At 46.6% G+C, this 26,618-nt stretch overlaps 3 protein-coding genes across 5 annotated transcripts; 2 read left to right on the forward strand and 1 right to left on the reverse strand.

Annotated features, from left to right (window-relative positions):
- The first annotated feature begins 240 nt into the window (after positions 1 to 240).
- On the forward strand, positions 241 to 8,443 carry LOC133163501 (uncharacterized protein KIAA2026). Of its 2 annotated transcripts, none has more exons than XM_061293455.1 (10): positions 241 to 723; positions 1,322 to 1,929; positions 2,066 to 2,266; positions 2,339 to 3,780; positions 3,889 to 3,950; positions 4,029 to 4,118; positions 4,214 to 4,329; positions 4,403 to 4,590; positions 4,704 to 6,416; positions 6,529 to 8,443. In XM_061293455.1, the coding sequence occupies exons 2-10, from the start codon at positions 1,388 to 1,390 to the stop codon at positions 7,938 to 7,940; spliced, it is 5,766 nt and encodes a 1,921-aa protein (XP_061149439.1). In that variant the 5' UTR covers positions 241 to 723; positions 1,322 to 1,387; the 3' UTR covers positions 7,941 to 8,443. The 2 variants fall into 2 exon arrangements, with proteins under 2 accessions (XP_061149439.1, XP_061149440.1); XM_061293456.1 differs by having other exon boundaries at positions 1,327 to 1,929.
- Positions 8,440 to 10,272, reverse strand: mlana (melan-A). The gene is made up of 5 exons (XM_061293463.1): positions 10,070 to 10,272; positions 9,471 to 9,563; positions 8,900 to 8,996; positions 8,716 to 8,820; positions 8,440 to 8,639 (listed from the first exon to the last, which is right to left on the reverse strand). The coding sequence occupies exons 2-5, from the start codon at positions 9,557 to 9,559 to the stop codon at positions 8,571 to 8,573; spliced, it is 360 nt and encodes a 119-aa protein (XP_061149447.1). The 5' UTR covers positions 9,560 to 9,563; positions 10,070 to 10,272; the 3' UTR covers positions 8,440 to 8,570.
- Positions 10,273 to 11,840: 1,568 nt separating this feature from the next.
- On the forward strand, positions 11,841 to 26,304 carry LOC133163437 (nipped-B-like protein B). Of its 2 annotated transcripts, none has more exons than XM_061293337.1 (47): positions 11,841 to 12,297; positions 13,118 to 13,250; positions 13,359 to 13,524; positions 13,664 to 13,764; positions 13,857 to 13,965; positions 14,031 to 14,188; positions 14,278 to 14,405; positions 14,644 to 14,731; positions 14,951 to 15,472; positions 15,587 to 17,305; positions 17,408 to 17,515; positions 17,666 to 17,794; positions 17,865 to 17,927; positions 18,100 to 18,189; positions 18,291 to 18,400; positions 18,472 to 18,558; positions 18,637 to 18,868; positions 18,946 to 19,097; positions 19,171 to 19,251; positions 19,325 to 19,425; positions 19,486 to 19,609; positions 19,688 to 19,770; positions 19,845 to 19,977; positions 20,050 to 20,193; positions 20,335 to 20,421; positions 20,509 to 20,708; positions 20,775 to 20,877; positions 21,107 to 21,205; positions 21,285 to 21,431; positions 21,522 to 21,656; positions 21,734 to 21,832; positions 21,907 to 21,960; positions 22,043 to 22,151; positions 22,219 to 22,361; positions 22,441 to 22,581; positions 22,656 to 22,749; positions 22,877 to 23,031; positions 23,096 to 23,186; positions 23,249 to 23,422; positions 23,504 to 23,694; positions 23,859 to 23,966; positions 24,054 to 24,254; positions 24,325 to 24,471; positions 24,567 to 24,913; positions 25,061 to 25,235; positions 25,350 to 25,538; positions 25,627 to 26,304. In XM_061293337.1, the coding sequence occupies exons 2-47, from the start codon at positions 13,187 to 13,189 to the stop codon at positions 25,984 to 25,986; spliced, it is 8,241 nt and encodes a 2,746-aa protein (XP_061149321.1). In that variant the 5' UTR covers positions 11,841 to 12,297; positions 13,118 to 13,186; the 3' UTR covers positions 25,987 to 26,304. The 2 variants fall into 2 exon arrangements, with proteins under 2 accessions (XP_061149321.1, XP_061149322.1); XM_061293338.1 differs by having other exon boundaries at positions 22,225 to 22,361.
- Positions 26,305 to 26,618: the final 314 nt, after the last annotated feature.

The raw sequence follows: 26,618 nt of genomic DNA on the forward strand, positions 1-26,618 counted from the left end.
ACATTTCTGAAAGCTTACCGGGTGATGTCCGTGAGCTTCTAGCGACATCTACCGATCGGAAAAAAAATGGCTTGTGGCGCGAGTTTGACATTTAACAACATAAAAAAAGGCTTTAATATTGGCATTCAATCAAGTCTATGCACTAAAGTTAACGGTGTCAACAATTAACCTATATAAAGGATGTTCGTTCAATTCCGAAACTACGGTGGCCGAGAAGCGTTAAATGGCGAATGACCCAAAATATCTCTTCGCTTTTGACGTCACTGAAATAAAGTCTGCTTGTTCATCCCTCACACGGGAGAATTGATTTGTCTGCAAAGATTGCATTTGTGTCATGCCCTCCTCGCAGTTTACTTTAAAAGCCCCCCGCCCCCCGATTTAGTTAGCCCCGACGGCTAGTCCCAATGAAATGCCGTTTTCTTGTCGGGACTCTCCACCGAGCGTTCGCCCGGCTAATTACGCCGCGTTAGCTTTAGCATTAGCCATCAGCGCACCGTCACTGACATCACTCGGACATGAGTTGTTGTACTCATAACTTTACTTTTGGCCCAAACGACGTTTAATGGCGTTACGTCGCGACCATGGAGACCGAGCGGAGTAACTGCAGGCCGAGTTCGGTGGTCAATAGCTAATACCTAGCTAAAGGAAATTGAACGCTTTTCTCCTGGAAAAAAAAAAAGTAGGCTTGCAGTGGGATTTTGGAGCCGCGTATAAAATGTTAAGGTACGTTTTCTGTTTTAATATGTTTGTATTTTTATCGTGTTACGTAGCGCCAGGTTGAGAGAGGAAACTTTTGTTTACTTTCTAAGCTAACTGCTAAATCCAAGCGCGCTTAAGTGGAAATAAACCAAAACTTGTGGTGGGTGGATAAAATGTACAAATGTCAGTTGTGAGCCCTCACATGAGGATTGATTGTGTCATGGCAGTGATATAAAATGGCAGTGTTTTGAATTGGAATGACAGGCACGAGCATTAAATCTCTACACTTGGCAGTCATTTTGACAGCAACATCAAAATAATATTTATTGGTCAAGTTTTTGCCAACCTTTGCCCGAGATTGATTGACAGGTCAGGCTTGATAGGCACCATCTTACCCGTGACCCTGAACTGTTGAGGTCACGGTTAAGCGGCATAGAAAATGGCAGGATATGTCAAAATATATAAGAAATGTAAATAATTGTGACTTCAAGTGTTTAAAAATACATAAGAAAAAACATTCTAACAGATCTGTTGGAATGTCATGCTTCTTCATTGTCATGTTTAATATTTACGACAACACATGTTTATATTTATGCTTATTATTCCCAACATTCCCCATCAGAGCAGCAGCATGGTTGACAGCTGTAAACACCCTGCAGGCTTTCACCTCTAAGGGTTAGGCCAAGTCATGTCTTCAAGTTCTGCATGGACGAGGCTTGGTGCTGATGACATGGACCTCGACACGTCCGAGGACGGTCTCAGCAATGGTGCCTCTGTCGCTCCCGGGGATCACCCGGCGACCAGCAACGACGGCATGTCCGACTTCTCCACCAGTGACATCTCACTCCCCGAAGTCTGCGTCACCACCAACTTTGAGGAGACAATGAGCCATGAAGTCCATCAAGCTTATAGGATCTTTTCTGGCTTTCTCCTGGACAAACACAAGGCAATTGCCGGACTGTTCCTCCACGCCGTGGGGCATCAGGAGGCCCAGTCCGGTGTCGGTGGCGTCTGTGCCTCGGGTCAGGCGAGGCTCAAACAGTCCATGTGCTTGCGCAGGATAGAAGAGAAGTTCATCAACCTGGAGTATCACAGCATAACGGAGTTTGTGGCTGACTTCAGGCTAATGTTGGAGAACTGCTACCGCTACCATGGCGTGGACCACTGGCTCTCCAAACAGGGTCAAAAGTTGGAGATCATGCTAGAACAGAAACTCACACTACTGTCCAGGTACACCATTTTTTTCACTGCACACAGTTCAAGTCAATTGATTTTAAACACTCATAATAGACGTGTCAAAGTTATTTTGAATTTTGTGAATAGTTGTCTAAGTGTGATCTCCCGCTATCTCCATCTGTCCAACGAGGACTCTTCGTGAGAAGACCACTTTGGCAGTGACCTCCAAGGGGCGTTTTGGCCCGGAGGAGGAGCGAGCTCCAGGAGGAACCTCCACAAGGAGGCGATCTTCATCTCGAAGCTTGACGACTATCACCGTGGGTGGGCATGAGTCGGTCATGGTGCAGGCCCTCAGGATGGAAGAGCAACAGAGGGCAAAGGAGGAGAAGAGGTGAGCTCCAATTAAATTGGTCAACACATTTTTCGAAAACAGAAATGCAAGTAAAGAAAGTTCCTTTTCCAGGCAACGCGAGCTGGAGAAAAAAGAAGCAGAAGAAATGTCGGCCAAAGCGGTGGAGGAGTGGGAGCAGACTTTACTGACGCAGGCGTCCCCCCACACGATAGACACCCTGTGGGAACTCCCCGCCATAGGCCACTTCCTATGCCTGGCACAGACGGTGCTCAACCTACCAGAGATTGTCTTCTTTGAACTGGAGCGCTGCCTACTGATGCCCCGCTGCAGCAGTCTCCTCTCCAAAATAATGTCAACCCTCCTGTCACCATGCCAGCGGCGGGCCACCTTGCACCGCCGACCAGCTCTGCCGTACCGCCGTTGGGAGGCGGAGCTCAGGCAGCGGGTCAAGGGCTGGTACCGGACTATCGGGGGTGCTCGCGATCAGCCGGCTCGGGCCGAGCAACTCGGACTTTGTCATCAGTTTTTCCACAACCTGGGCGAGGCGAGTCCCTTGGAGGAGAAGCCGTTCCACTCGCTGCCTCTCGGCCAGCGAGTGTGGCTCCTCAAAGGCTTGTGCGACCACGTGTACGAGACCAAGAAGGATGTTCAGGATGCCGTGCTGGCCCAGCCCATACATGAATGCAGGGAGTCCATCTTGGGCTATGACAGCAAGGACAACGCCTACATACATTTCCCCCATTTCTGCGGGGCGGACTTGAGGATCTACCGTCAGAGCCCCAGCGCACCTCCTCCTTTTCCTTTCCCTTCAGCGTTGGCGAGACGGCTCGACCTCCACGTTGAAGATACCGACGTGCTGAAAGACACCGCAAGGCACATTGACACCTCCGGTGATTTGGGGAACACATTGAAGTATTTTGTCAAAGAAAACGGAGACGGGCAGGAACACAAAGAGACGTTTTGGCCGGTAAAGAAGGAAGACGTGAGGTGTCGGTCACTGTCGTCGGATGGAGACTCCAGTGATGAGTTAAGCCGAAATTGGCGACCTAGCTGCTTCGTTTCAAAAGGAGAAATAAAACAAGAAACTACCGAATCGGACCGCCAATCCACAACACTAAAAGAAGGCCTTTCCTTGGGTTCCGCGCGTCCTATTAATGAAGAGACTCAAAATCCTTGTCTGAATGTAGGGGAACACACCTACACAGGTAGGTCACCTGCTCGCCGTGCGGACACCACCGATTCATCCAGCAAATCGTCCAGGGTCAAAACGGAAGGAGAAAACCTGAACACGGGACACCAGCAAACAACTCCCTGTTTGAAATGTCGAAGAACTCTCAAATCGGTGCGGCGAGGTTGCAAATGCCCGTCTGTCCAAAATACCAGCGATGAAGACGAGGTCCGCGATAGGATGTGGTCTAAAAAAAAGAAATGCAAGAAAAAGCGAGGAAGGGGGGGGCCACGGCAAGGGCAAAACCTTCAGGCAGCTGAATCAGCATTACAGGGAATTACCGCCAGCATTCAGAGGAAAGATAAAAGGAAAAAACAGAAAGAAGGTAAGAAAAGGAAAGTTCTCACGTGAGACTTGTTCAGTTTTTTTTTTTAGGCACTATAAGGAAAACAATTCTTGACTTGATCAGCTGTTTTCTTTTTTTTTTCATCAGGAAAAAAAGGTAAATCTGCGAAGAAAATTAAAGACGATCCTTCTGTTGAGCCGGCGTTTAAGGTAATCAACACAACAAAGGATTTAAAAAAAAAAAAGTGTTACTTATTTTTCCTACTCTTTCTTAATCTTCCATCACAGTTGGTTTGCACCAGCTTGCAGGAGTTGCGTGAGCTCATCAGCAAAATTGAAGACGAGCTCGACGAGCTGGAGAGCGCAAAAAATCAATTGGTAAGCTGACCGAGTCGTTTGCGGTTCGCACTTGGCGTGAGGAAAATAGTCATATGAATCTAGCCATTGTTTCTTGTTTGCATTTCAACTGGCAGGATCGATGGTTTTTAAGAAAACAATCTGTGAAAGAGCTCCACAGCACTCTAATAAGACTACTGAATGAGCTCTCACCCTGGGAACCGAAACTTATGAAGGCCCACCAAAGAAACAGGTGTAATGAATGACTATCAATAAAAAATTAAATTAAAAAAATCATATTATCAACAATCATGCCTCCTGTCCAGGCTTCGATTGAAGAAGGAGTTTGATGATTTCAAGAAACATCCAGAATATAATAACTTTATTCGAGAGGAGTGTTTGTCAACATCGTCCTCGTCATCTGAAGACGGAGAAGATATTCCTTTGTTTGATCGCCAGCCAGGCTCAGAAGATGAAATGGAACACGTAGTTCCGAAAGGTCTCTGGACTGGAGGTAATCTTTTTACTGTTGGATCTGGCATCCAAATGATAAAGTTTATTTCACTCTCAGCATTTAAAGAAAATTCTTATTGGGCAGTTTCTATCTCTATTTTTTATTTATTTCAGCAAGCACTAAGGACTTGGAAGCTGAATCTGTTGGTGAGAGATCACCCACCTTTGGAATCAACCAAGAAACTTCTGAACAATCGTCAAGAGTTCAGGCTGATGGCAGTTTTGCCCCCCCGGACATTGATACAAAGTCGAAATGTGAAATGATTCAGTCCGACACCGCGGGAAAGCCCGTCCAGGCTTCATCGGCATCCAAACTTCAAGTTGTCCACCTCAGCCCCGGACTACCCAAAGGGTACACGCCCATCCCCACCCTGCTAGCCAAGAGCGTGGGCAACAAAGTGACCTTAGTAAAACGACATGTCGATTACTCGGGGCTCAACAACGCTGATAGACAAAGCAAGGGACCGTCAAGCTCCCTGGCTTCATCTACAGCGGCGATTTCAAAACCACATCCACAATCCATTTCGGAACAAAACTCACTGCAAGGTAAATGTGCAATTCGACAAACCGCAACGGTCAAACTTTCAGCAGCACCGCTCGCGACGGATTGGGCTAAAGGAAGTCAGACTTTATTGCAAACTCCTCTCCAAGGAGCGTCGAATGTTCCTGAAGCCCCGGACCAACTTGTCAGACAAGGGGGAAGCAATTCACTGCAATCAGTTCTCGACTACGGCAGACAGGAGAAGATGATGCCGCAGGTGGTCATGATGCCTTCCAAACATGTCCTTGAAAATTCCAAGGAGCAACAGTCGACGGGACCCATGTACCTGTCCACCAGTGTGTCTGGCTTTACAATTCCTGACAACGTTCAGCCACCGGATGTCCGGACAGTGAAGACCCCTTCTCTTTTTTCCCCGCCTTGCCAGCAGCACAGGACCCAAAACATACCCGGGTTCCAGGTTGCACAACCTTCTCAATCAAGCACTTCAAGTCCTTCATCCATAACGTCGACAACCGCTTGGCCCCCTGATCTTCCAGAAGATAAACAGGAACTTAAGACAATATGCATCCGTGATTCACAGTCCATCCTCGTGACCACGAGAGGAGGCAACACAGGTATTGTCAAAGTCCAGACGTCATCTGCCCTGAATGCACTTGATGGTTTGTCCACCAGTCCCATCATCACCATTTCACCTCAGTTTAAAGCTTTCCTTGCGTCCAAAAGCGCTGAGGCGTCTTCTGTCCCCTTTCAGAAGGATTCTACCCCCACTACAACAGTAGCCCAATCGCAGAAGCAGCTTCCTTCAGTATTCAAGTCCTCTGCCATCACAAATCTTACAGACCCAAGTAGTTTGACTCCAGGGATTTCAGATGTTCCTACAATTACGAGAAACATCTACCACCCTTCGCAGACGTTAGCAACTCATTCTCTGGTGGTAAAAAATCCTGCTGATGTTACGGCACCAACCGAGGTAGTTGGTCAGTCCGGTTTGAAGCGACCCAACACAGAGGAGCAACCCAAAGTTACCAAATTTATCCTGGTTAATCCCTCCTCCTCCTCCTCCCCCTCCTCCTCTCGCGCCTGTACTGTAGCTGTTCCAAAAGAAACATCTACGAATCCGCAGCTTGGTTCAAGAGTCGTAGTCATCAACCAACCTTCCGTGACACCGTCCGGTGCTTTAATGGGAAGTGTTATAACGCAGTCCAAGACAGCTGGCGTGAAAGGACAACAGATGACTACGTCTTCATCAAGTCAAACTCAGAAGGTGGGATTAAGCCCCGTCTTCGACTCAAATGCGTTGTCAAAGAAGGTTCCGCTTCCAACAGGTGGGTTTGATTTAGGTTGCGTTGATTTATGTCATTGTGAAATGTTAATTCTTCAGGATGTGGATTCTGACGATGAAGCGCTTATGTAAACTTCAATCTTGCGTGTCTGCAGGACTTCAGATCCACTTGTCAGGGATGACGACAACCATCGGACAGAGCATCGGCGCCCTGTCGCGTTGCACTTCCCAAAGCACGCCGCCATCTGTCCCGGCAACCACCTCTCAATCAACCCCATTCCCAAAGTCAAATACCGTCACCAGCTGTCTTAGCCAGCTCGTCGCTAATTCTACTCTGACCAGAACCTCCCAACCCCAGTCCTTCACAATAACCTCCGAACTCGGCTCTTTGATTTCCAACTCTGCTGTTCACGGTCACACTCCCGTTCAGAAGACCTCCGCAACCGTACAAGGCAACCCAAAGCAAAGCGCTATGGCCACCCTTGCTCAACAGCCCTCACATGTGCTAGCTCAAGAAGCTAACCCAATTGTAACGCCCCTTCAAAAAGCTCCCAATCCAACCCAATCCCATGCAGTCACCAACTGTACACAATTTGTGAACTCTACCCAGCAAAGGATCGTCATCAACACTTCGAAGCCCCTCGCCGCCGGCACGCAGATCCTCCTTAACAATACATGTTTTGTTGTTCCTCCCCAGGGTTTAGGTCCAGGTAGCCACGTGCTCATTATCTCTAGCCCTTCTCCACAAAAAGTGCCTAAGGCCACCGTTAGCAGCATTGGCTCAGCAACACCTTTGCAAGGAGCAGGTCAAAGTCCAACAAGCCCTCAAACAACAATCTTAGCCAAATCCCAAACTAGGTTACCCGGTGTCCCAGTGGCGAGTTCCCATTTTGCAACATGCACCCCTGCTGTTGGTTCGACAAGCTCGCAGGTTTGTACCCCGGCGTCACCTGTGCTAGCCAAACAATCAGCCCACGTTTCCACAGTCCTAACTGGAAGTCTCGGTGTTGCTTCTGGACTTTCACCGCTCTGTGCTAAATGTCCCACCGCCATTTCCCCAGCTTTGTCACGCTTGCCTACTCCTTCATTATCTTTGCCCAGCCCAGTCGCCCCTCCCCACTCCATCTCAGACACAACGAGAAACTCGTATCCACAACCTACATCTACACTTACAGCGTCTTCCATTCAGGGCATCACCTCGGTCTGTAAGCAGGCACCGTCAGTCATTCATCAACCAATCAAAAGCACCATGGATGCGTTGGAAACGGCATACATGGTCACCTTGTCCCCACCCCCCGCCCCGTTTCAACCAGTCACGCTGCTGACCACAAACCCCATCGGCCTGACCAATCACACACTGGTTCCACCTTCTTTGCAGAAATCCACTTTAGGTATGGCAAAAAAGTTGCTCGTCAGTCCCGACGGCGCCATTTTGAGCTCCGTCCCGTGCCAGGCCCAGGCGGCTGAGCCTAGCGCGTTTCCAAAAGCGACCGCTCTGATTCTCACCCCGAACAGCTCCGGTGGCGCTTGGCATCACCAGCTGACACCTAGTCAACCAAATAACTGAGACCACGAGTCTGGAATGTTCATGCACTTGTTATTAAAACTGCTCGAGAAACCTTGGGTCAGACCCTATGGTTGGACTATCAAATACTGTTTGTTTTTTTCGTTTGATAACTACTGAGGTTAATGAATGATCTGTGTTTTAGACTTCATGGCCAGTAATGACAACTGGGGAAAAGGAGGTTAAATGGATTTCATATTTGATTATACTTAGTACTTTGAAAGCCAGCTTTTTTGAGAAGGTTCATTGGAACAACTCGCTACTACTTTAAATGTTTTCATGGAACATAACACTTTGTTTGTTGGAGTTTGAAAAAACAGTTTTGCATTGTAGGAAATGTATATAGACCTTGTTGGATTTGTACTACGTTAGAGCACATGTTAAATGTTTTGCAGTCACTTTGTATTTATTTTCTACCGTATAGATTTGGAAACTCTTTTGCTCGGTTCATTGAACAAATGTTGAGGTCAAAGCGTGGAAATAAACAATTCATCCGTGCCCATTGATGGTAGAGTTTTTAATCCTGGTTTGAAATCACATTGTGTAAATATTAGACACACAATCAGTTAGATTGTGGCGTCAGATGAACTCGTGCTTTATTCTCGTCTGGGCGTCGGGTTAGTTGTCCTGATTTTAAGGTGAATAGGGAGGAGGCATTGGCCCTGAGGAGATCTTTTCATAGGCTGGAGGAGCATTCGGCACCTGGAGGAGTCAAGACAAGCAATGTGTCATTTATACAAATATTATTTGTGACGACAATTAAGTGCGTGACCCTCACAGATCGTAGGCTGCCAAAATCAATCAGCGCCATCTTGTTTTCTGCAGAAGGTCCAGCCTCGGAATATTGGCCTCCTGTGTAAGTCGGTGACCCAGACCTGGAGCTCTGCATGAAGATAGTGATAATAAAATGTGATTAGGTACTTCACACCCTAAGATTTTGATCATTACAATGAAGGCCTCACCCTTATTTTTTTGTAGCCACCCCTCCTCTTAAAGTACCAACAGCCCAGGAGGAGAAGCGCAGCCAGGATGATGACCAGCAGAATAATACCGACCGCCCTGTACAGCGCACATAACATCACTAAGATGCTTTCTAGTGACTTTTGCACATATATTTATGGCTGTAGAACAGTGATTCGCATTTATTGAGTCAAGGCACATAAGGAAAAAAATCTGATGGCAACCACCTAAAATTAAATGTCACAAAAGTAGAAAATAAATCATAATTTTGCCTCATATTTGCTCACTAATTTAGTTTTACTCTAACGCCGTTACAATGTTAACAAATGCTGCCCTCTAGTGGAGGACGATTTAATTGTTCTGCTTTTCACTATTTGTCACTGGCATATAGATATCAGCAAATATCTATTATTTGTAGGAAATAAATGTTTCTGGGATCAATTAGGTGAATTCAGATAGTTCCCTAATATCACAATTTTAGGAATCACAGCTTGTGATCACCATTATTTGTTTACTAATGCGTTTTAAAGGCTCCAGAGTGAAGCAAAAATGCTTGGCTTAAGTAGGACATACTCTTCAGCTCCGACAAATCCACGTCGGCTGCTGGCAAAATAGATGTTGAAGTCTCCTCGAGGCATTCCGTCTGTGCGGTTGCAAAGCATTAAGCTGCGACGACAGACAGACGAGGAAACAATTTATAGCAAGTACTAATTGTTCAAATGAATGCAAAGTAAAACATAGCTGACACCTCCATACTGAAATTTTACAGCGAAAAAAACTGTATTTCTTTGTATTTCCCAAGTCTGTAAATTAATTCTAATAGAATGAAGTTAAATGTATTTTTATTATTATTATTATTATTATTGTATTGCGCTGCATCTTACCAACGAATGTTTGACCACTTTATTTAGCTAAATGAGAGAGAAAAATATTTCAAACATCCCCTGTCAAGGACAAAGTACAACCACAATCATTTAAATATTGTTCTTTATCAGTGTTAATATAGATTTTAGATTGTGTACCTCATTTAGTGCACTCTGAGTCACCTTAATGAGGGTCAAATTAGGTTAAAAAAAATAACTTGACAAGAAAGCATCATTAAATGGAGATAATTAACTCATGGCTGTCACAATGAATACACGAACACAAAAAAGAGCCAAACATCATCTTACCAAATTGGATAATTCAATTGCAGACGATCGGTCCTCTTTCTCCCCGGTTTACAGAGTCAGGCCCGTCACTACTCCCCCGTCTTATTTCTTGTTTCACCCGCCCAGATTCCTTTTACTTCCAGGAGAAAGAAAAGGGGGGAACAAGGGCTGTACAATCCTCATGACGGTCACGGGTTAGAGGCTCGTGGATAAAGCCATTGAAGCGGCGTAATCACCATGAAACCCCTGCGGACATGAACGTAACATGATTATCCACTCGTGAGACTGAGCTGTAGTCAGCTGGTGGTATTCTTTTGTGTTTGTGCAGTGAGATTCTCAAACTTTTTTCTAAGCGCCTTGAAAAATACTTGACGCTCCAAATATTACAATAATGACCAACATCGAAATACAGTAACATTAAATAGAGACTTAGAAAACCTGGATCTAAATAATGATTCATCTGAAACGCATTGAAACCTAAATTAAAATCTAAAAAGCAATCAGTTCGTTTAAGATTAAATACAAATGTAGCCAGGGATTCTTTACATACCACTAGAGGGAGCCTGTGTACTTCCTTGATGCAGTTCTACTTTCGTCCGGTAGGAGCTGCTGCTGGCCGAGGTTTTAATGTGAATAAAACCATAAAATATCGATCTATCAGAATCGAAAAGGTCCAGAAATGATTGTAGTAAAACGAGTAAAGAAATTCTAATTATGAATTTGCTCAAAAGGAAGCTGGGTCCCGCTTTATTGCTCAGGCTGCACTACAGCGTCTATTCACAGGCGCGATCCCACTACTGAGCGGCACGGGGGCTTTGACCTGCTCCGTTTCCGACCTGGGCCGGTGCACCCCTCCTTAGACGACCTGGTGGTCCCGAGCTCCCTCAGGAGCACCATATCGATACCGAGCTTAGTGCGGACACCCGATCGACATAGTCCGATGCAGCTCAGAACTCCTGAGCTCAAACGATCCGCCAGCCTCAGCCTCCCGGTAGCTTGGATTACAGGCGCGCGCCACCGCACCCGGCGAGAAGTACCAGTGCTCATTGGAGTTTTGTCTTTCACAAAGATGACGTAGGTTAGTGACGTGAGCACCCGGAAGTACTCAGTAGCCCCGTCGTGTGGCAACTAAAGGGAAAGCATGTGCGATGATAGTAATATATGAATGACATGATAAATGTCGACGGTCATGGGAAAAAAAAACCATCCTTCCTTTAGTTTCTTATTCAATTATGAAAGGTGGATGAATACAGAAATAGATTGACACGTAATAATCTACTTTAGAGGTAACGTGAAATATTATTTGTATGATACATCTCTACGCAATTTTAAATTTGCTCTATTTGAAGCATCTTGCTTTCACTGAATTCTGCTCTTTGTTCTTATCTATATGCATTGAATACACAAATGTTTAGAACCGTAACTCGCCTTCCACCATTGCTTCCAATAATTTCGCAGTTCATTCTTGCATTAAATATAAACTATTCGAAAAAAGTAATCCCTTCCTTGTTCCAATTCATTTCACGGTTGAATCACCAGTTATTTATGAAAATCCCATTTTATTTTGGGAAGTCTTTTCCCAATCCCCTGTTTGTTAGTCGACTGCTTTTGTTGGGGGAAAACAAAGTTTCTGTTTTTAAATAGCCTGATTTATTTGCAGAATTTCGTTATTGGTGTGTTTTCCTGTCAGTCTTCATCTGCATTGCCTGTCTTTCTGTCAGGCTGTCGTCCCTGATGTGTCTCCAAGCGGCGGCGGTGGTGGATGAGAGTGGGGGTTTCCGTGGTCCCCGTGATCCACCACCCCTCCCGGTCCCGGAGGAACTGTTCGGACGGCGGGACGGAGAGGGAGCTAGAGTCTCCTCTCTCCAGCTGCCATCCGACTGCTGCTGCTCCTCCCCCTCCGCCGCCGCCACCACTACCACCTCCTCCTCCTCCAACGGAGCCCCTTCTTTCTCATCACATCCCGAGATAAATAGGAGCGGATTTAAATCTTTTCACATACAAGGGCTCCATCCCCACCCCGTGGAGGCCGCCTCATCGTGTACACCAGGCGGCCCTTTGGACGGTCGCTCTCCGACACAGCTAGACGGGAGAAGCTCCCGGACGGTGATTTGGTGCTTTTGTACCCCCTTCAACGTTTCCTCCCTAGTGGTCGGGTCGGGGTTACGCTTCCTCCTCTGGCGAGAGACGCCAGATTTTGTGAGGGAGGTGGAGATGCGACGTTGAAAGGCCACTGCCGAGCAAGCGAGGTGAAAACCCCGAGACACCCACCCGAGCCTGGCCGAGATCCGCAGGGCTAAAGCGGCTAGCTGGTTCCGATCCGGTGCCAGGGGGGGGGGGGGATGCAACTTACGGGCTAGACCTAGCCAGCTAGCCAAGCTACAGCTCCAGGATGTTGCTAGTCGGCTAACCGACTTACTTTTTCGGGCACCGCTTCTATTATACGTCCACTACGACATTTAAGTCACAATAAACAACTGGTTACGCACTGTCAAGCGGCGTTAAGGTGAGATACTGTCGCCAATGTGTGCTCGGAGCGTCCCCCGGAAAAAGCCTCAGTGTGACGGCGTAACAAAAGACAGGAATTGAGACATGGTTTGGTGGATTGGCCATCCTTTCTTGTTTTGTTGTTAGCACGGACATGCTAAGCTAACTCGAGACACCGAGGCAAAATCCTTCACTTTTCGCTTATTACCGTATTATACGCGCTACCAGGTTCCTCTAAGTTTATATTTTGTGGAAGGCTACCCAATGGAGCATACAGAAGGATGAAAACGCTTATGATAGCAGCACCTTCTGGGCCACATATCCAAGTTACCAAGCAGGCTAGCTCGGAAGGCCTCCACACACTGTTACACGTAGAAATAACACAAACTAGTAGTAATCATTGTTATTACACTCTAATAACACAGGGTGTTTCGGAAGTCACTATGCACACTTGTCTTTTATCAGCCCACGTTTCAATATAGAATATATATGTACCACCAGTCCATAATTCTATATTTATGATTGGTTGTCGCCTTCTTAAAAATCCTCAAAAATATCAATGCTCTTTTTTTTCCACCCTAGCATTTTGGAGATGTGAGGAACGGGAAGCCCCTTGGTGATATCGAGCAGCATTTTGACCTTATCTTCAGTATGAATGGTGATATGCCTCATGTTCCCATCACTACTCTCGCCGGAATTGCAAGCCTCACGGACCGTGAGTCCGCTTCTTTCTCCTTCCAAAGTGGCATTTAATGAGCATCTTTGGTGTTTTTCTTAATCAATTATTTTGGTTTGTCGTCTCGCCCCCGCCTCACCTCCATAGTGTTGAACCAACTTCCACTACCCTCACCTCTCCCTGCCACCACTGCCAAGAGTCTGCTCTACAATGGACGAATCTCCGAAGAGGTCAACAGCCTGTTGGTGTGCCGCGACGACAACCTGGTAACTCAGTTGGCGCACGGCCTCAACCAGGTGTCCACGGAACACATGTGAGTATCTGGTATTACTGGGTTGTGGAAGGGGATGACTATGCGGGTGGTGGGTCCAAATCTGTTCCCTGATCAGAAATCACAATTGTCGACCGTCTGGATTTTGTGATTGTCCTCTTCCTTTTTGTGTACTTCACAGAGAGCTGAAGGACAACTTGGGGAACGATGAGCCCGAGGGGGACATGCCTGTGCTCCTACAAGCTCTGCTGTCCAGAAACCCCAAAATATTCCGGGACAAAAGTATGACCATGCAGTCGACAGCCAAAGACATCTTCGATAAATCGAACAGTATTTATTTTTTGTCGCTAACCCCCTCCCTCTATTTCTCTCAGGTGTAATCCAGCAACCAGCAGTACAACAGTATAAGATTTCTCCAAACCAGGTGCACAGGAGTCCAGCACCAAATTATCAGCAGTCCCCAGTCACTCAGAGAACTTCTGGGTAAGAAGCAGATATGCCAGAATATCTTTTCTTTTGAACTAAAACGGCGTTATTTGATTTTTCAGATGCTTCAGCTCGCCACAGTCCGGGTCCGGAGCCCGGTTCATATCACAGCAGCAGCATTCCAACAGCCCCATCCCCAGTCCCTACACTCCTCAAAGTCCTGCTGATTACATGCAATACAGTCCTCCCAGTTACTCGCAACACCATCAGACGCAACAAGGTGCCCCCCCCCCCCCACGTCCTCCATAAAAATCGACACAATGGCTCAATCACTAACTAGCAATTATTAAAACTTACTTTATGTTTCAGTTGGCGGTAATCTTAGGAATCTTCACCACAAGGTGTCAGGACAGCTATCGAGCAACGCATCCAATCATCATGCCAAAGCAGGCTCGGATGACGACTATGTCAACATTGCGCACAGACTTGGGAATGAGGTATAGAAAAAATGGAGAGCAATTAATTAATGAGAGAGTATAAAGGCCAGCCTGAAAGAAAATTACTCTACGAGGTTACAGGAATCAAAGTTGTGTTTTGAGATAAAATAGTGTATTTCTTTTTTTATTGAATTTTCTTGTAGTTTATAAAGAATTAAATAGTATAATTTCCCAGGCCTCTTTTATTGACATTAATGCTGAAACACAAAAAAAAACTAACTGTTTTGAATTTTAACAGGAAAATGAGCACTCCATGATGGCCGCCTTATTTCCAGTCAAGTCACCGCAATCTGTGTGTTCCCCGGATGAGAACGAACCATCTAAATGTACGTTGCCCTAGAAACCATCAAATAAATCCTAAGAAATACATTATTATTATTTAGTTATTATGTGTCTTAATTCTAAATGAAATGAATCATTTTTTAAGTAACAATGTCATATATTTAACTGTCATTCAATTGGACAAATAAATGAAGTCAATCCAATCACAAGGCATATTTTTTCCAGAATTTCCACCTCTCCATCATTTCCTTGTGTATCAATAGGGTCCAGATCTCTGCTCATTATGCAGTCGCCTCCCTCCGACGTCCCCCCCAGCATGGCTCCCAACATGCTGCTCTCCTCCAGCGAGCGAAAAAAGAAGCAGAAGCAAAGGAGCAAGGCGGCCGATGAGCAGCTGGAGAAAAATGCCTTGTATGACATAGTGAGCACCCCCGTGAAAGACTCTGCCAGGCTGACGTTGAAGCTGTCCAGAGTGAAGAACGCACACAAAGAACAGTACGAAGTGTATTCTCCCAGGAAGGACGCGGCGCCGCAAGCGTGCCTGACGAACAGTAAAAACGCCATCCTGAACTCCAACCAGGACTCGCCATGCAAATTTGCCGCGGAGGAGTCACCAAACTGTCAGCAGGTTCCGTTTCAACCAAACGAGACCACCACCGCCGTCTCGGCGGTGGTGCTGCTGGATGACGCCGAGGCCGACATTGAGGCTTTGGCGGAGATCGAGAGGACCGAGCGCGAATCTGGCAGCGAGAGAGAGCGATGGTCCAAAGAGGTCCAGGATAAAGGTATCCGAATATTTTACTTCACTGCCATTGACGCTTATAGACGTCATTTTAACCGATGGGCAACCTTAGAATTTGCATCCTATGTCTTCATTTCATGTTCATGTCATTTTGCAGACAAACCGCTGAAAAAGCGAAAGCAAGACTCATACCCTCAGGAACCGGGAGTGGACCTGACTGACGGTTTCGCTGGACAAGGCGGCAACCCGACAACACCCAAGAAGAAGAACGCGGCCAGCAACGGTTCCGGTCGTCCCGCTCTGATGGTCAGCATTGATCTGCAGCAGGCCGGCCGAGGATTACGGCAGCCCATCGTGGTGCTCGAGGCCAAGCAGGTCCTGGGTTCTGATTCCGAGACGGAAGCGGAGAAAGATAATACCTGCCAACTGACCGTTAGCAAACAGCACGTCGATGACTCCGCAAAGTCGGACTCGGATATCCGTCTGAAGGAGAAGAAGGAAAGCCTGCGGGAATCCAAACACAGAGCCGACGGATGGCGCGGAGACTCGCCGAGGCCGAAGCAGAATCGAGACCCGGAGTCTCGGCACAGGGAGGAAAAGAACGACAACGGTCACTGTCATCCCGACTCCCTGAAAACCTCCAGCAAAGCAGAACGGAACGCCGATTGTTATAACGAAGACAAAGGCAGGGAGAAGAAGAGGACGAAAGATCACGACACGGAAAAAGTTTGGAGTCGGGAAAAAGAGAGGGACCAAGACCCGCCGGATGTGGGGAAAGAAAAAGAGATAGACAGGAATAAGATAAGAGATAAAATCAAAATTCGACAAAAGGATACAGACAGGAATAGGGATAAAGAGAAGGAGGTGGATGGGGAAAGAGTCCGAGACCGGGAGAAGGAGAGAGACGCTGACAGAGTGAGAGATTGCGAAAAAGATCGAGGCAGGGATAAGGATCAAGGTAAAGATCGCGCAAAGGAAAAGGACAGAATCAGGGAGAAAGTTCGAGCTAAGGAGAAAGAGCTGGACAAGCAGCTAGACAGGGATGAAACTCGATTAAAGGAGAAAGAGCGAGATAAGGATCAAGATAGGCAGAAAGATCGCTTAAAGGAGAAGGAGCGAAATAAGGAGGCGGATAAGGAGAAAAATCGATCCAGGGAGAAGGAGCAAGATAAGGAGAGGGATCGATTCAAACAGGAGAAAGAGCGATTCAAGGAGAAAGAGCGAAATAAAGAACTGGATAGGGAGAAAGACCAACTCAAGGAGAAGGACAAAACTCTGGAGAAAGAGCGAAATAGGGAGAAAGCCCGCGAAAGAGTGACGGGAGAAGGGAAAGAAAGAGTCAGGGAGGACAAGGCCAGGAAACACAAAGCGTCGATGAGTAACAGCAACAAGCGGGAACAGTCTCCGGATGGGACGGCCAAACAGGACAAGGAGCACAAAATCAGGCAAGATGGCAGCAGACACCTCAGTGACCTCAGCGCTCGTGAAAGGACAGACAAATCCAATTTTTTGAATAAAAAAGAGAGGAAAGGCGGCGATGAAAGTAAAGAACCCTCCCTGGTGAAAAAAAACAGCGAATTTGAATTTCCTTCCTACTTGCTGGGGGGCAACTCGGGAGCGCTCAAGAACTTTGTGATACCCAAAGTGAAGCGGGACGCCGTGGAGAAGTGTCCCGCCGTTTCGGGCGACTTGCTCGATGTTTGGAAAGAACCTCGCGTCGTGCTGGAGAGGAAGTCGCTGGTCGAAAACCTCAGCAAAGGCCCGAAACCCGTGGTGAAAGTGAAAAGGCTGAATGTTGATGACATACAAAGCATCAAGAAGGAACTCAAGGAACCGGACAAGTTGTGGGATTTGTCTTCTAGTCACAAATCGAAAGGTAACGATTGGCAGGAATTGTTTTTGGAGGACAGCACGGAACGATCTACCGTTTGCGAGCTTGGCTACAGTATGTGCACTTTTTTTTTTTTTTGCCTTACAGATGTCAAGCGGCGGCACAGTATGATTAGTAAATCCCCAAAATATACCGAACGCTCCGATGAAGAGAAGGAAGCAAGCGATGATGACAACAACAACTCGGAGGATGAAGGTAATCCACCAAAACCCATTGCAGCTCTGCTTACCTTTAAGGTTGCGTTTCACTGGAAATGAATGGAAAGCTGGAAATTGTAACCATATACTTAAGTCAGTCAGTGAAGAAAATGTTGTGTAGAACACGCTTGTCTTTGCTGGGTTTTAGTGATGAAAAAGAAGCGAAGGAAAGAGCAGAACAAGTCGTGGAAGCGCGAGTCCAAAAAAGGTCGCCAGCGGCAACAGGACTGGAGCTCAGGGGAAAGCGACGGTGGGGCACCGCCAAATTTGAGCGACGGTGAGTCACTCAAAATGTTCTGTTTGTGTGTGTTCGTTTTTTATGCTCAGTGTGTTCTTTTTTTGTTCAGTGGCCAGAAAACTGAAGAAAAAACATAAAGAGAGAAAGGCGTACGAAAAGATGCGACCTGAGGGTTAGTACATTTTTTTTTTTTTACATTTTTCTATTTTATTTTAGAACTGCTATTATTATTATTACTGATCCATTGTTTGGTGGCCTTAGCATTCCTAAATAAATTGTGCATCCTGATGAAAATGTATTACGCAACCCCCCCAAAGTGCAGTTGTCCAACTTTTATGCCGCAGATTTGATGGACACGTCCACTTTCAAGAGATTTGCCGCCAGCGTGGACAACATCTTGGAGAGTCTTGAAGACGTGGACCTAACTGGCGCAGGTAAACAAAAAAAGTGAACACCAAAAAAAAAACCTCTGGTACTCATTTGAGAACCACACCAAAATATTTGCGCGCCTCAAGCTTCTTCATGCCTTTCTCAGGTGACGACGGTGATGATGAAATACCAGAGGAGTTGCTGCTCGGAAAGCACCAGTTGAGCGAGTTATGCAGCGATTCAGCCAAGATGAAAGAGATGGGCATCTTTTATAAGGTAGGTGCATTCTTTCCCTTGAAATGTCAGAAAAAAAAATCACGTGATTTGTATTTGCTTCTCCTCGACAGTGTTCGTCTCAGAAATTGGTGAAATTCATGAACGTCCTGGAGAAGAACATTCAGGACAGTGTTAAACTGTCCACGTTGATGAACCATGTAAGTTATTAGGCTGACTTCACGAGTAAGCAGTTTTTGGTCACAGTTTTGGTCAAATTCCACTTTGTCGTATGGAAGGGTAACGATTCCATGGATGAGGAGCGGCTGTGGCGCGACCTCATCTTGGAGCGGGTGACCAAGTCGGCCGACGCCTGCCTGACGGCGCTCAACATCATGACCTCGCCGCGCGTGCCCAAGGTGGTTTTCATCGAAGACGTCATCGAGCGGGTGCTGCAGTACACCAAGTACCACATGCAGAACTCCTTGTACCCCCACTACGACCCCACCTACCGATTAGATCCCCACGGAGGTAAGCAAATCATCAATCACCCCCTTGGCTCTTTTCACAAAGGTCCTTTATGATGGATTTGTACTTTCTCACCCAAGGTGGCGGGCAGAATTCCAAAGGCAAGAAAGTCAAAAGCTCCAGCCATAAGCAAAAGACAGTGCTCCAGCTCTACGGCAAAGTGTGCGACATCATCAGCAACCTTTCGGAGCTGGTGGAGATCCAGCTGCTGACCGACAACACCATTCTCCAGGTGAGACTCTTCAGCTGGGCTGGTTTTTCTTAAAAGACCAAAAAAAGTGTCTGATTGTCTCATTGTCGCATAGGTGTCCACCTTGGGTATCACGCCATTTTTCGTGGAGAACGTCAGCGAGCTGCAGTTGTGTGCCATCACTTTGGTGACGGCGGTAAGTGTGACCTTTCATCGTCGCCATTTCAAAGTCATTTGGCATCAAATGTCCCCTTTTTGCTCCTCTGCAGGTGTTCTCCCGCTACAGAAAGCACAGGCAGCTCATTCTTGAAGAGATCTTCAACTCTATGGCCAGGCTGCCGTCCAGTAAACGCAACTTGAGAAACTTCAGGTAAACCACAGGAGATCGGAGTGATGGAGCGCCCCTCCTCTAAACGACTCCTTCTGACAGATTAAACAGCTGCGATGGAGGCAGCAAGCATATCCAGATGGTCACCGCCTTGGTTCTTCAGCTCATCCAATGCGTGGTGCAGCTGCCTTCCTCAAAGGACGGAGACGACGAACACAATAAGAAGGCGGGCAGCGCAAAGCATCTGTCGTTTAATCCAATCCAATATTTCGAATCGTACTCACCGTCTGTTTGCTTTTTGCAGGTGGACAAAGACGTCCTCATCACCAATTCCTATGAGACTGCCATGAGGACTGCTCAGAACTTCCTCTCAGTGTTCCTCAAGAAGTAAGTCCATGTTATATCCAAGTGTAAATTCGATGTTGAGTAGCAAGGTAAGAGTTTTTGCTCTGTTGTGTCAGGTGTGGCAGTAAGCAGGGCGAGGACGACTTCAGGCCTCTCTTTGAAAACTTTGTCCATGACCTCCTGTCCACTGTCAACAAACCCGAGTGGCCCGCTGCCGAGCTGCTGCTCAGTTTGCTGGGTCGCCTCTTGGTAAGCCATGACATTTGAATCGCACGTTTTGGAGAAAGCAGCCTCTAATGGTACAATTTTATCATCCTCCAGGTGCACCAGTTTAGTAACAAGCAGACAGAGATGGCGCTGCGGGTGGCGTCGCTGGATTATCTCGGCACTGTCGCTTCTCGCCTGCGTAAAGATGCCGTCAGTAGCAAGGTGGACCAAAAGGCCATTGACCGCATCCTTAAAGAGGTACTGTAGCTCTATAGTTGTGTTAAATTGAATTAAAACAAATGACATCAGACATTATAAATGTAGACTTGTGGCTACAAAAAAAAAAATCTTAAATTTCAAAAAATTTTGACTCGCTCTCTCTAATCATCATCTTTGCAGTTTCCCGGGAACGACGAGACGCATCAACTCCAGAGGGCCCTGTTGTGCTACATCGAGGGGAGCAGCGAAATCGATCCCGCTCTCGTCGTGAGCATGTTTTAATTCCTCTCGTTAATCGTTGGCGCTCAGCTCTAAAACCGGACGCTCACCGCTGGCACTGCGCCCTCCCCGCAGTTTGCCAGGAATTTCTACATCGCCCAGTGGTACAGGGACATCACCAGCGAGGCGGACAAGGCAATGAAGTCGCACGACGACGACGACGACCCAAAAGCTTTATTTGCCGTCAACGACGTCGACTGCGCCGAGGAGATTGTGCAGCGGGCCGAATCGCGGAAAAAGTTCTTGCGCAAGATTATCAGAAACTCTCACACCAGGTAAAAATAATAAAAAAGACTTTCTAGTTCAGTCACCTTGATCAAACCGTCTCATTTCTATTTCAGGATCAGCTCGGACGCAATTGACTACAGGGACTCTTGTTTGATTGTCCAATACCTCGCCTCTATGAGGCCGTTCTCACAGAGTTTTGATATTTATTTATCACAGGTAAAGTAGTCATGTCCGTTGTCGTATAAAAATAGCAGCAATATTTAAATGGTAGCCTCACATCACTAGCCCCGCCCCCTTTTTTGAGACTTTGCAAGACCTGCATTAGATTCTGAACATAGTGTTGCTTTAACAATAAATGGTATCTGTTTGAAGTTTTCATTTCCTTCGATGTACAATCAATTAAAATCGAAACTGTCAAAATAAAAGCGATGCTACTTTCTTGTAGATCCTGAGAGTGCTCGGTGAGAGCGCCATCGCAGTCAGAACAAAAGCCATGAAGTGTTTGTCCGAGGTTGTGGCGGTGGACCCGAGTATTCTCGCAAGGGTGAGACGCTCGCGTACTATTAAATCCGCCGTAGGGTCTTTCTCAACCACTGACAAATCTCCCTTTTCGTGTCCTTCAGTCCGACATGCAGCGTGGCGTTCACGGCCGCCTCATGGACAACTCCACCAGCGTGCGCGAGGCCGCCGTGGAGCTCGTCGGACGCTTTGTGCTCAGTCGCCCCGAGCTCATCGAGCAGTACTACGACATGCTCATCGAGAGGATTTTGGTAACTTAAATTAAACACCCGTGTGCTGCGTAATTGAATTTAAGATATGTTCACAATTGAACCTTTATTCTCACATTTCGTCCGCAATAGGACACGGGCATCAGCGTGAGGAAGAGAGTCATCAAGATCCTGAGGGATATTTGTCTGGAGCTGCCGGATTTCCACAAAATCACCGAGATGTGCGTCAAGATGATCCGAAGGGTCAACGACGAGGAGGGGATTAAGGTTTGTTTGAGTCAAAACAGTCTCAGAAGCTTTATTTGATTTACCTCTATTTACATAAGATGATTGGATTCTTGCAGAAACTGGTGAATGAGACCTTCCAGAAAATCTGGTTCACGCCAACACCAAGTCATGACAAAGACGCCATGATCAGAAAAATCCTGAACATCACCGACGTGGTGCGTAGTTGATTTACGTGCAGAATTTGAGTTTGATTCGAATGTGCGATCTCGTATTTGCTCTTTGACCGCAGGTGCTCGCGTGTAAAGATTCCGGCTACGATTGGTTCGAGCAGCTTCTCCAGAATGTAAGCTTTTGTATTGGATCTGATCATCCGTACCTGTGATTTATGCTAAATTGTATGTCTTCCGCCATTTTTTTCCCCCCAGCTCCTTAAATCAGAAGAAGCCGCTTCTTACAAACCAGCTCAGAAGGCCTGCAGTCAACTAGTGGACAATCTGGTGGAGCACTTAGTAAAATATGAAGAGTCCATTGCAGGTGAATAGACAAATGGATTTGTTTTTGTGCTTTAAAAAAAAAAATGGGAGTCATCAAGCAATTTCAGTTTCAGAGATTGAGGACAAAGGCGTCAACTCGGGTCGCCTGGTGGCGTGCGTCACCACGCTGTACTTATTCAGCAAGATCCGACCACAGCTGATGGTCAAACACGCCATGACCATGCAGCCCTACCTGAACACTAAAGGCAACGTAAGGAGCAACTCCTGATTTCTTGTGCCACAGCGCCCTCTACTGGCGACAATAACAAACTGCCACCATCCTGTTGCAGAATCAGAATGACTTGATGTTGATTTGCAACGTGGCCAAGATCCTGGAGCTGGTCGTGCCTCTGATGGACAATCCCAGCGAGAATTTCCTCACTACCATCGAAGAGGACCTCATGAAGTTGATTATCAAACACGGAATGATGGTCTGTTTCATTTTGCGACATTGGTGCTGCGTGCGAAGCTGGCGGTGATGTCAATCGTGCGCTCCGCTTCTCAGGTCGTGCAGCACTCCGTAAGCTGTCTCGGGGCCGTGGTAAACAAGGTCACACACAACTACAAGTTTGTTTGGGCTTGTTTCAATCGTTTCTACGGTAAGTCCATTTTCCCTTTACTTTGGCCACCACGCTCCTTCATCCTTGATGGGACGCTTCAGTTTGAAACTCGTGCCTTGCCGTTGGATAAAAATACAAATCAGCTTTTTCCTTCCCCGAATTCTAGGCGCCTTGGCCAAACTCAAGACCCAGCACCAGGAGGATCCCGACAGTCCCACCTTGGTGACCAACAAGCCCACACTGCTCCGCTCGCTATTCACGGTCGGTGCTTTGTGTCGACACTTTGATTTTGACCAAGAGGAGTTCAAGGGTACCAGTAAGGTAGGATTCACCACGCTGATTATTTCATACTGATCATTAACTTTTCCAACTCTTTGTGTTCTAGCTCCTCATTAAGGACAAAGTCTTGGAAGTTCTTTTGTATTTTACCTCGCACAAAGATGAGGTGGTCCAAGTCAAGGCCTTGATCGGTTTAGGTATGTCAGCACATCTTCTATTGGTTTTCCCTCAGCATTTACATGATTTCTATCGCTTGAAGGCTTCCAGTTCATCATGCACCCGGAGCTAATGTTCGCGCAGGACGTGAAGATTCTCTACAACAACATTCTGTCCGACGAGCACAGTCTGGTCAGTTTGAAGGTCCAGGTGCTTAAAAACATGCAGACATATCTACAGGAGGAGGACTCGAGAATGCTGGAAGCCGACCGTGACTGTGAGTTCAAGGCTCGATCCTTCGGGCGTTCTCGCTCTTCGTTCCATCGCCTTATCATGTGTTTGTTTTTTCCTGACTCAGGGAAGGAGAAGGCCAAACAGGAAGATCTGAAAGAGATGGGCGATATCTCGTCGGGTATGAGCAGCTCCATCATTCAGATCTACCTGAAGCAAGTGTTGGACTCCTTCCTGCACGCGCAGTCCACAGTCCGCCACTTTGCTCTCAGCGTTATCACGTTGACCCTCAGTCAGGGCCTCATCCACCCTGTGCAGGTACTACTTTTTTTTTTTTTCTTCAAAACATAACCCGCTTCTATTGGCAGAAAATCCTGCCTATTAACAATTTTCTATATGGTTCAAAACGTTGAATAAAAAAAATAAAAACTAGACTTGAAAAAACAAATTTCTTTATAACAACAACAATTCTTTATTTTAAGTGCGTTCCCTACTTAATTGCCATGGGAACTGATCCGGAGCCAACCATGAAGAACAAGTCTGATCAACAACTGGTGGATATTGACAAGAAGTATTCAGGCTTTATTCATGTAAGTGTGCTCACAAAGACCGTTGTTCAAACATAATCGAGCATGTGAACTCCACACACTCAGTCTGCTGTTTTATGAACTGACCAGATGAAAGCCGTAGCAGGGCTGAAGTTGTCCTACCAGATCCAGCGGGCCATCGCCGGATCCAAAGAAGCGATCATCCGAGGCTTCCGTCACCAGGACACCGACGCGGCCCTCTGCGCTCATCTGTACACTTTGGTCCGGGGGAACCGCCAACATCGGCGAGCCTTCCTCATTTCTCTGCTCAACATGTTTGACGACAGCTCCGTAAGTCGATTATAGTCACCGGAATCCTAGTTGGGTTATTGATCAATGGATTCATCTTTGCCTTCTTCAGAGAGCCGAAGTGAACTTGCTGCTATTCGTGGCGGACAACTTGGCCTGCTTCCCATACCAGACGCAGGAAGAGCCTCTTTTCATCATGCACCACGTGGACATCACTCTGTCAGTTTCTGGCAGCAACCTGCTGCAGTCTTTTCAAGAGGTGAGAAGAGTTTGCCCAGCTCCATGTGCAGTATCAATTTTGTCTAGACGGAATAAAAAACAAAAAGAAATTCTGATTATTCAATTTATTCTTAGTCTTTAAGAAAAGGACCAATTCCAAGGCCGAAGAAAATAAAGAAGAAAAAAAAGAAGAAAGAGAAGAAGGCCAAGCCTCGGAAGATGCGAGACAACTCTGACGACAGCGAGGAGAGCAGCAGCCAATCCAGTAGCAGCAGTAGTAGCAGCAGCAGCAGCAGCAGTGAGGAGGAAGTGGAAAAGCTCCACACGCAATCTGACTCCGACATGGATGATGAGGATGTGGTGATGGCCCGCCTACCCGAGGACCAGAAGCCTCTGTTGGACTTTTCCCTGGCTTCGCAGGGAATCCTACTGCTGCTCATGCTCAAACAACACCTCAAGAATTTATACGGCTTCTCAGACAGGTAGGCCAACACTGGAATGTTCCACGAAACCTTATATGGTAGTCTTGCTTGAATGGTTTGATTTAAATCAATATATTTATGTATAGATGGAAAGTCTTTTGAGTGCCAGTACTCCAGTTCGAAGAATATTTTGCTTTTGTCTGACAGCAAAATCCAGAAATACTCACCAACGGAATCGGCTAAGGTGTACGACAAGACGGTGAACAGGAAATCCAAGGTGCACTTCAATCCTCGCCAGACTCTGGAATTCCTGAAGGTCGGTCTATCCAACTCCGACATCAGCTACGAGACCAGGAAGTCTATCGTCAAACAGTATTTACACGTAAGAATGCTGTTTCCGAGAACTCATTATCTCCTTTCGGTTCAACCGAGTCATTAAATCAACGTTTTGGAGATAATTTCAGGGGTTAGTTATGACCTTTTATTTTCGTCATAGTTCAAAGTGCTGATGGACCACCTGGACCGCGAGGAAGATGAAGAGGAGGGCGAGGCCAGCGCCAACGCCAGAAACAAAGCAATCACCTCGTTGCTCCAGGGCCCCAAATACCGAAACCACAACCACAACAATCACAGGGCGCAGATCGAGTCCGAGGATGAGGAGAGCGAGGATGAAGATCCCCCGGCGGTAAGGAAACATCTTAGCTCTTTTATCAAATCCCTTTATTGTCTACAAAAAGCCAAACAGGGTCTTGACAGCTTCTTTTTACCCACAGCAGAAGTCACGACGAGGCGACGACTCTGCGGAGGACTACGGCCACATGAACGAGAGGGTGGACGTGACGGACGTGGTGGCCATCTGCTGTCCCAAATACAAAGACAGGCCGCAGATCGCCAGGGTGGTGCAGAAGACCAAAAGCGGCTACAGCGTACACTGGATGTCCGGCACTTACTCAGGGCCCTGGGTTGTGGCCAAGAAACGGGACGGTCGCAAAAAGGTGCCTTGGTTGGACAATATTAAGGAGGCGGACATTATTTATAAGAAAATCTCCTTAACAAGCGGACAAAAGCTGACTAACAAAGTGGCACAGACGTTACGAGCACTATACGCCGCCAAGGACGGGACTAAACATTAGACAATACTCTGGCAGCGCAGCACCACATGGATCCCTTACGTTACAGAGACGATCAAAGCTCTTTCTATTTAAGGACCTCATTGACCAAGTTGAAGTTAACACACCAGGAACAACTGTTTCAAAAAAACATTGGGTGGGAGGTCCTTCGCTGTTGTGCAGCAACCCGGTTCGTTTTTACTCCCACTGACTGTATTATAGTTGAACTAAAAAAAATATGTTTATATCTGAAAATAATTCTGTAAAAAGAAGAAAAAAAGAAAAGTGAATGTTGGAAATTAGTGTATTGACGTTCTTAATAAAGTGTTTTTGGACTTTAAATGCGCAGCAAGCCTTTTTGTTTTGCAGTTTTTTGTGTGTTTGCACATGTGTGTTTGTTTATTTTTGCATTTTTTCCTTTTTGCTTGCAGCATTTCTGCGTTCTATCCGTTTGCAGCGCCACCGCATTTTGGACCCCCTCGACCGCCGTAGAACAGTTTCTTTTTCTAGGTCAAATAAAACAAAAAGAATAAAATTCTAAATGTGTTCAAAAGTAAACATAACATTCACAACTGCTTTTGAAACAATATAAAACCCAGTGAATTAACTTAGAACGTCATTACAAATATCTATTTTGTTATTCTCAAACATCCGGA

This window comes from Syngnathus typhle, linkage group LG12, assembly GCF_033458585.1.
Source record: "Syngnathus typhle isolate RoL2023-S1 ecotype Sweden linkage group LG12, RoL_Styp_1.0, whole genome shotgun sequence".
In the NCBI taxonomy this organism is placed as follows: Eukaryota; Metazoa; Chordata; class Actinopteri; order Syngnathiformes; family Syngnathidae; genus Syngnathus; species Syngnathus typhle.

Coding starts and splice junctions, on each gene's coding strand:
- LOC133163437 (XM_061293337.1), top strand. CDS start 13,187: ATGAATGGTGATATGCCTCATGTTCCCATCACTACTCTCGCCGGAATT. Junction 15,473..15,586: donor CAAAGAGGTCCAGGATAAAG/GTATCCGAATAT, acceptor GTCATTTTGCAG/ACAAACCGCTGAAAAAGCGA. Junction 19,252..19,324: donor CCATCACTTTGGTGACGGCG/GTAAGTGTGACC, acceptor GCTCCTCTGCAG/GTGTTCTCCCGCTACAGAAA.
- mlana (XM_061293463.1), bottom strand. CDS start 9,559: ATGCTTTGCAACCGCACAGACGGAATGCCTCGAGGAGACTTCAACATC. Junction 8,997..9,470: donor GGATTTGTCGGAGCTGAAGA/GTATGTCCTACT, acceptor TGCGCTGTACAG/GGCGGTCGGTATTATTCTGC. Junction 8,821..8,899: donor GTGGCTACAAAAAAATAAGG/GTGAGGCCTTCA, acceptor ATCTTCATGCAG/AGCTCCAGGTCTGGGTCACC.
- LOC133163501 (XM_061293455.1), top strand. CDS start 1,388: ATGTCTTCAAGTTCTGCATGGACGAGGCTTGGTGCTGATGACATGGAC. Junction 2,267..2,338: donor AGGGCAAAGGAGGAGAAGAG/GTGAGCTCCAAT, acceptor TTCCTTTTCCAG/GCAACGCGAGCTGGAGAAAA. Junction 4,330..4,402: donor AAGGCCCACCAAAGAAACAG/GTGTAATGAATG, acceptor CCTCCTGTCCAG/GCTTCGATTGAAGAAGGAGT.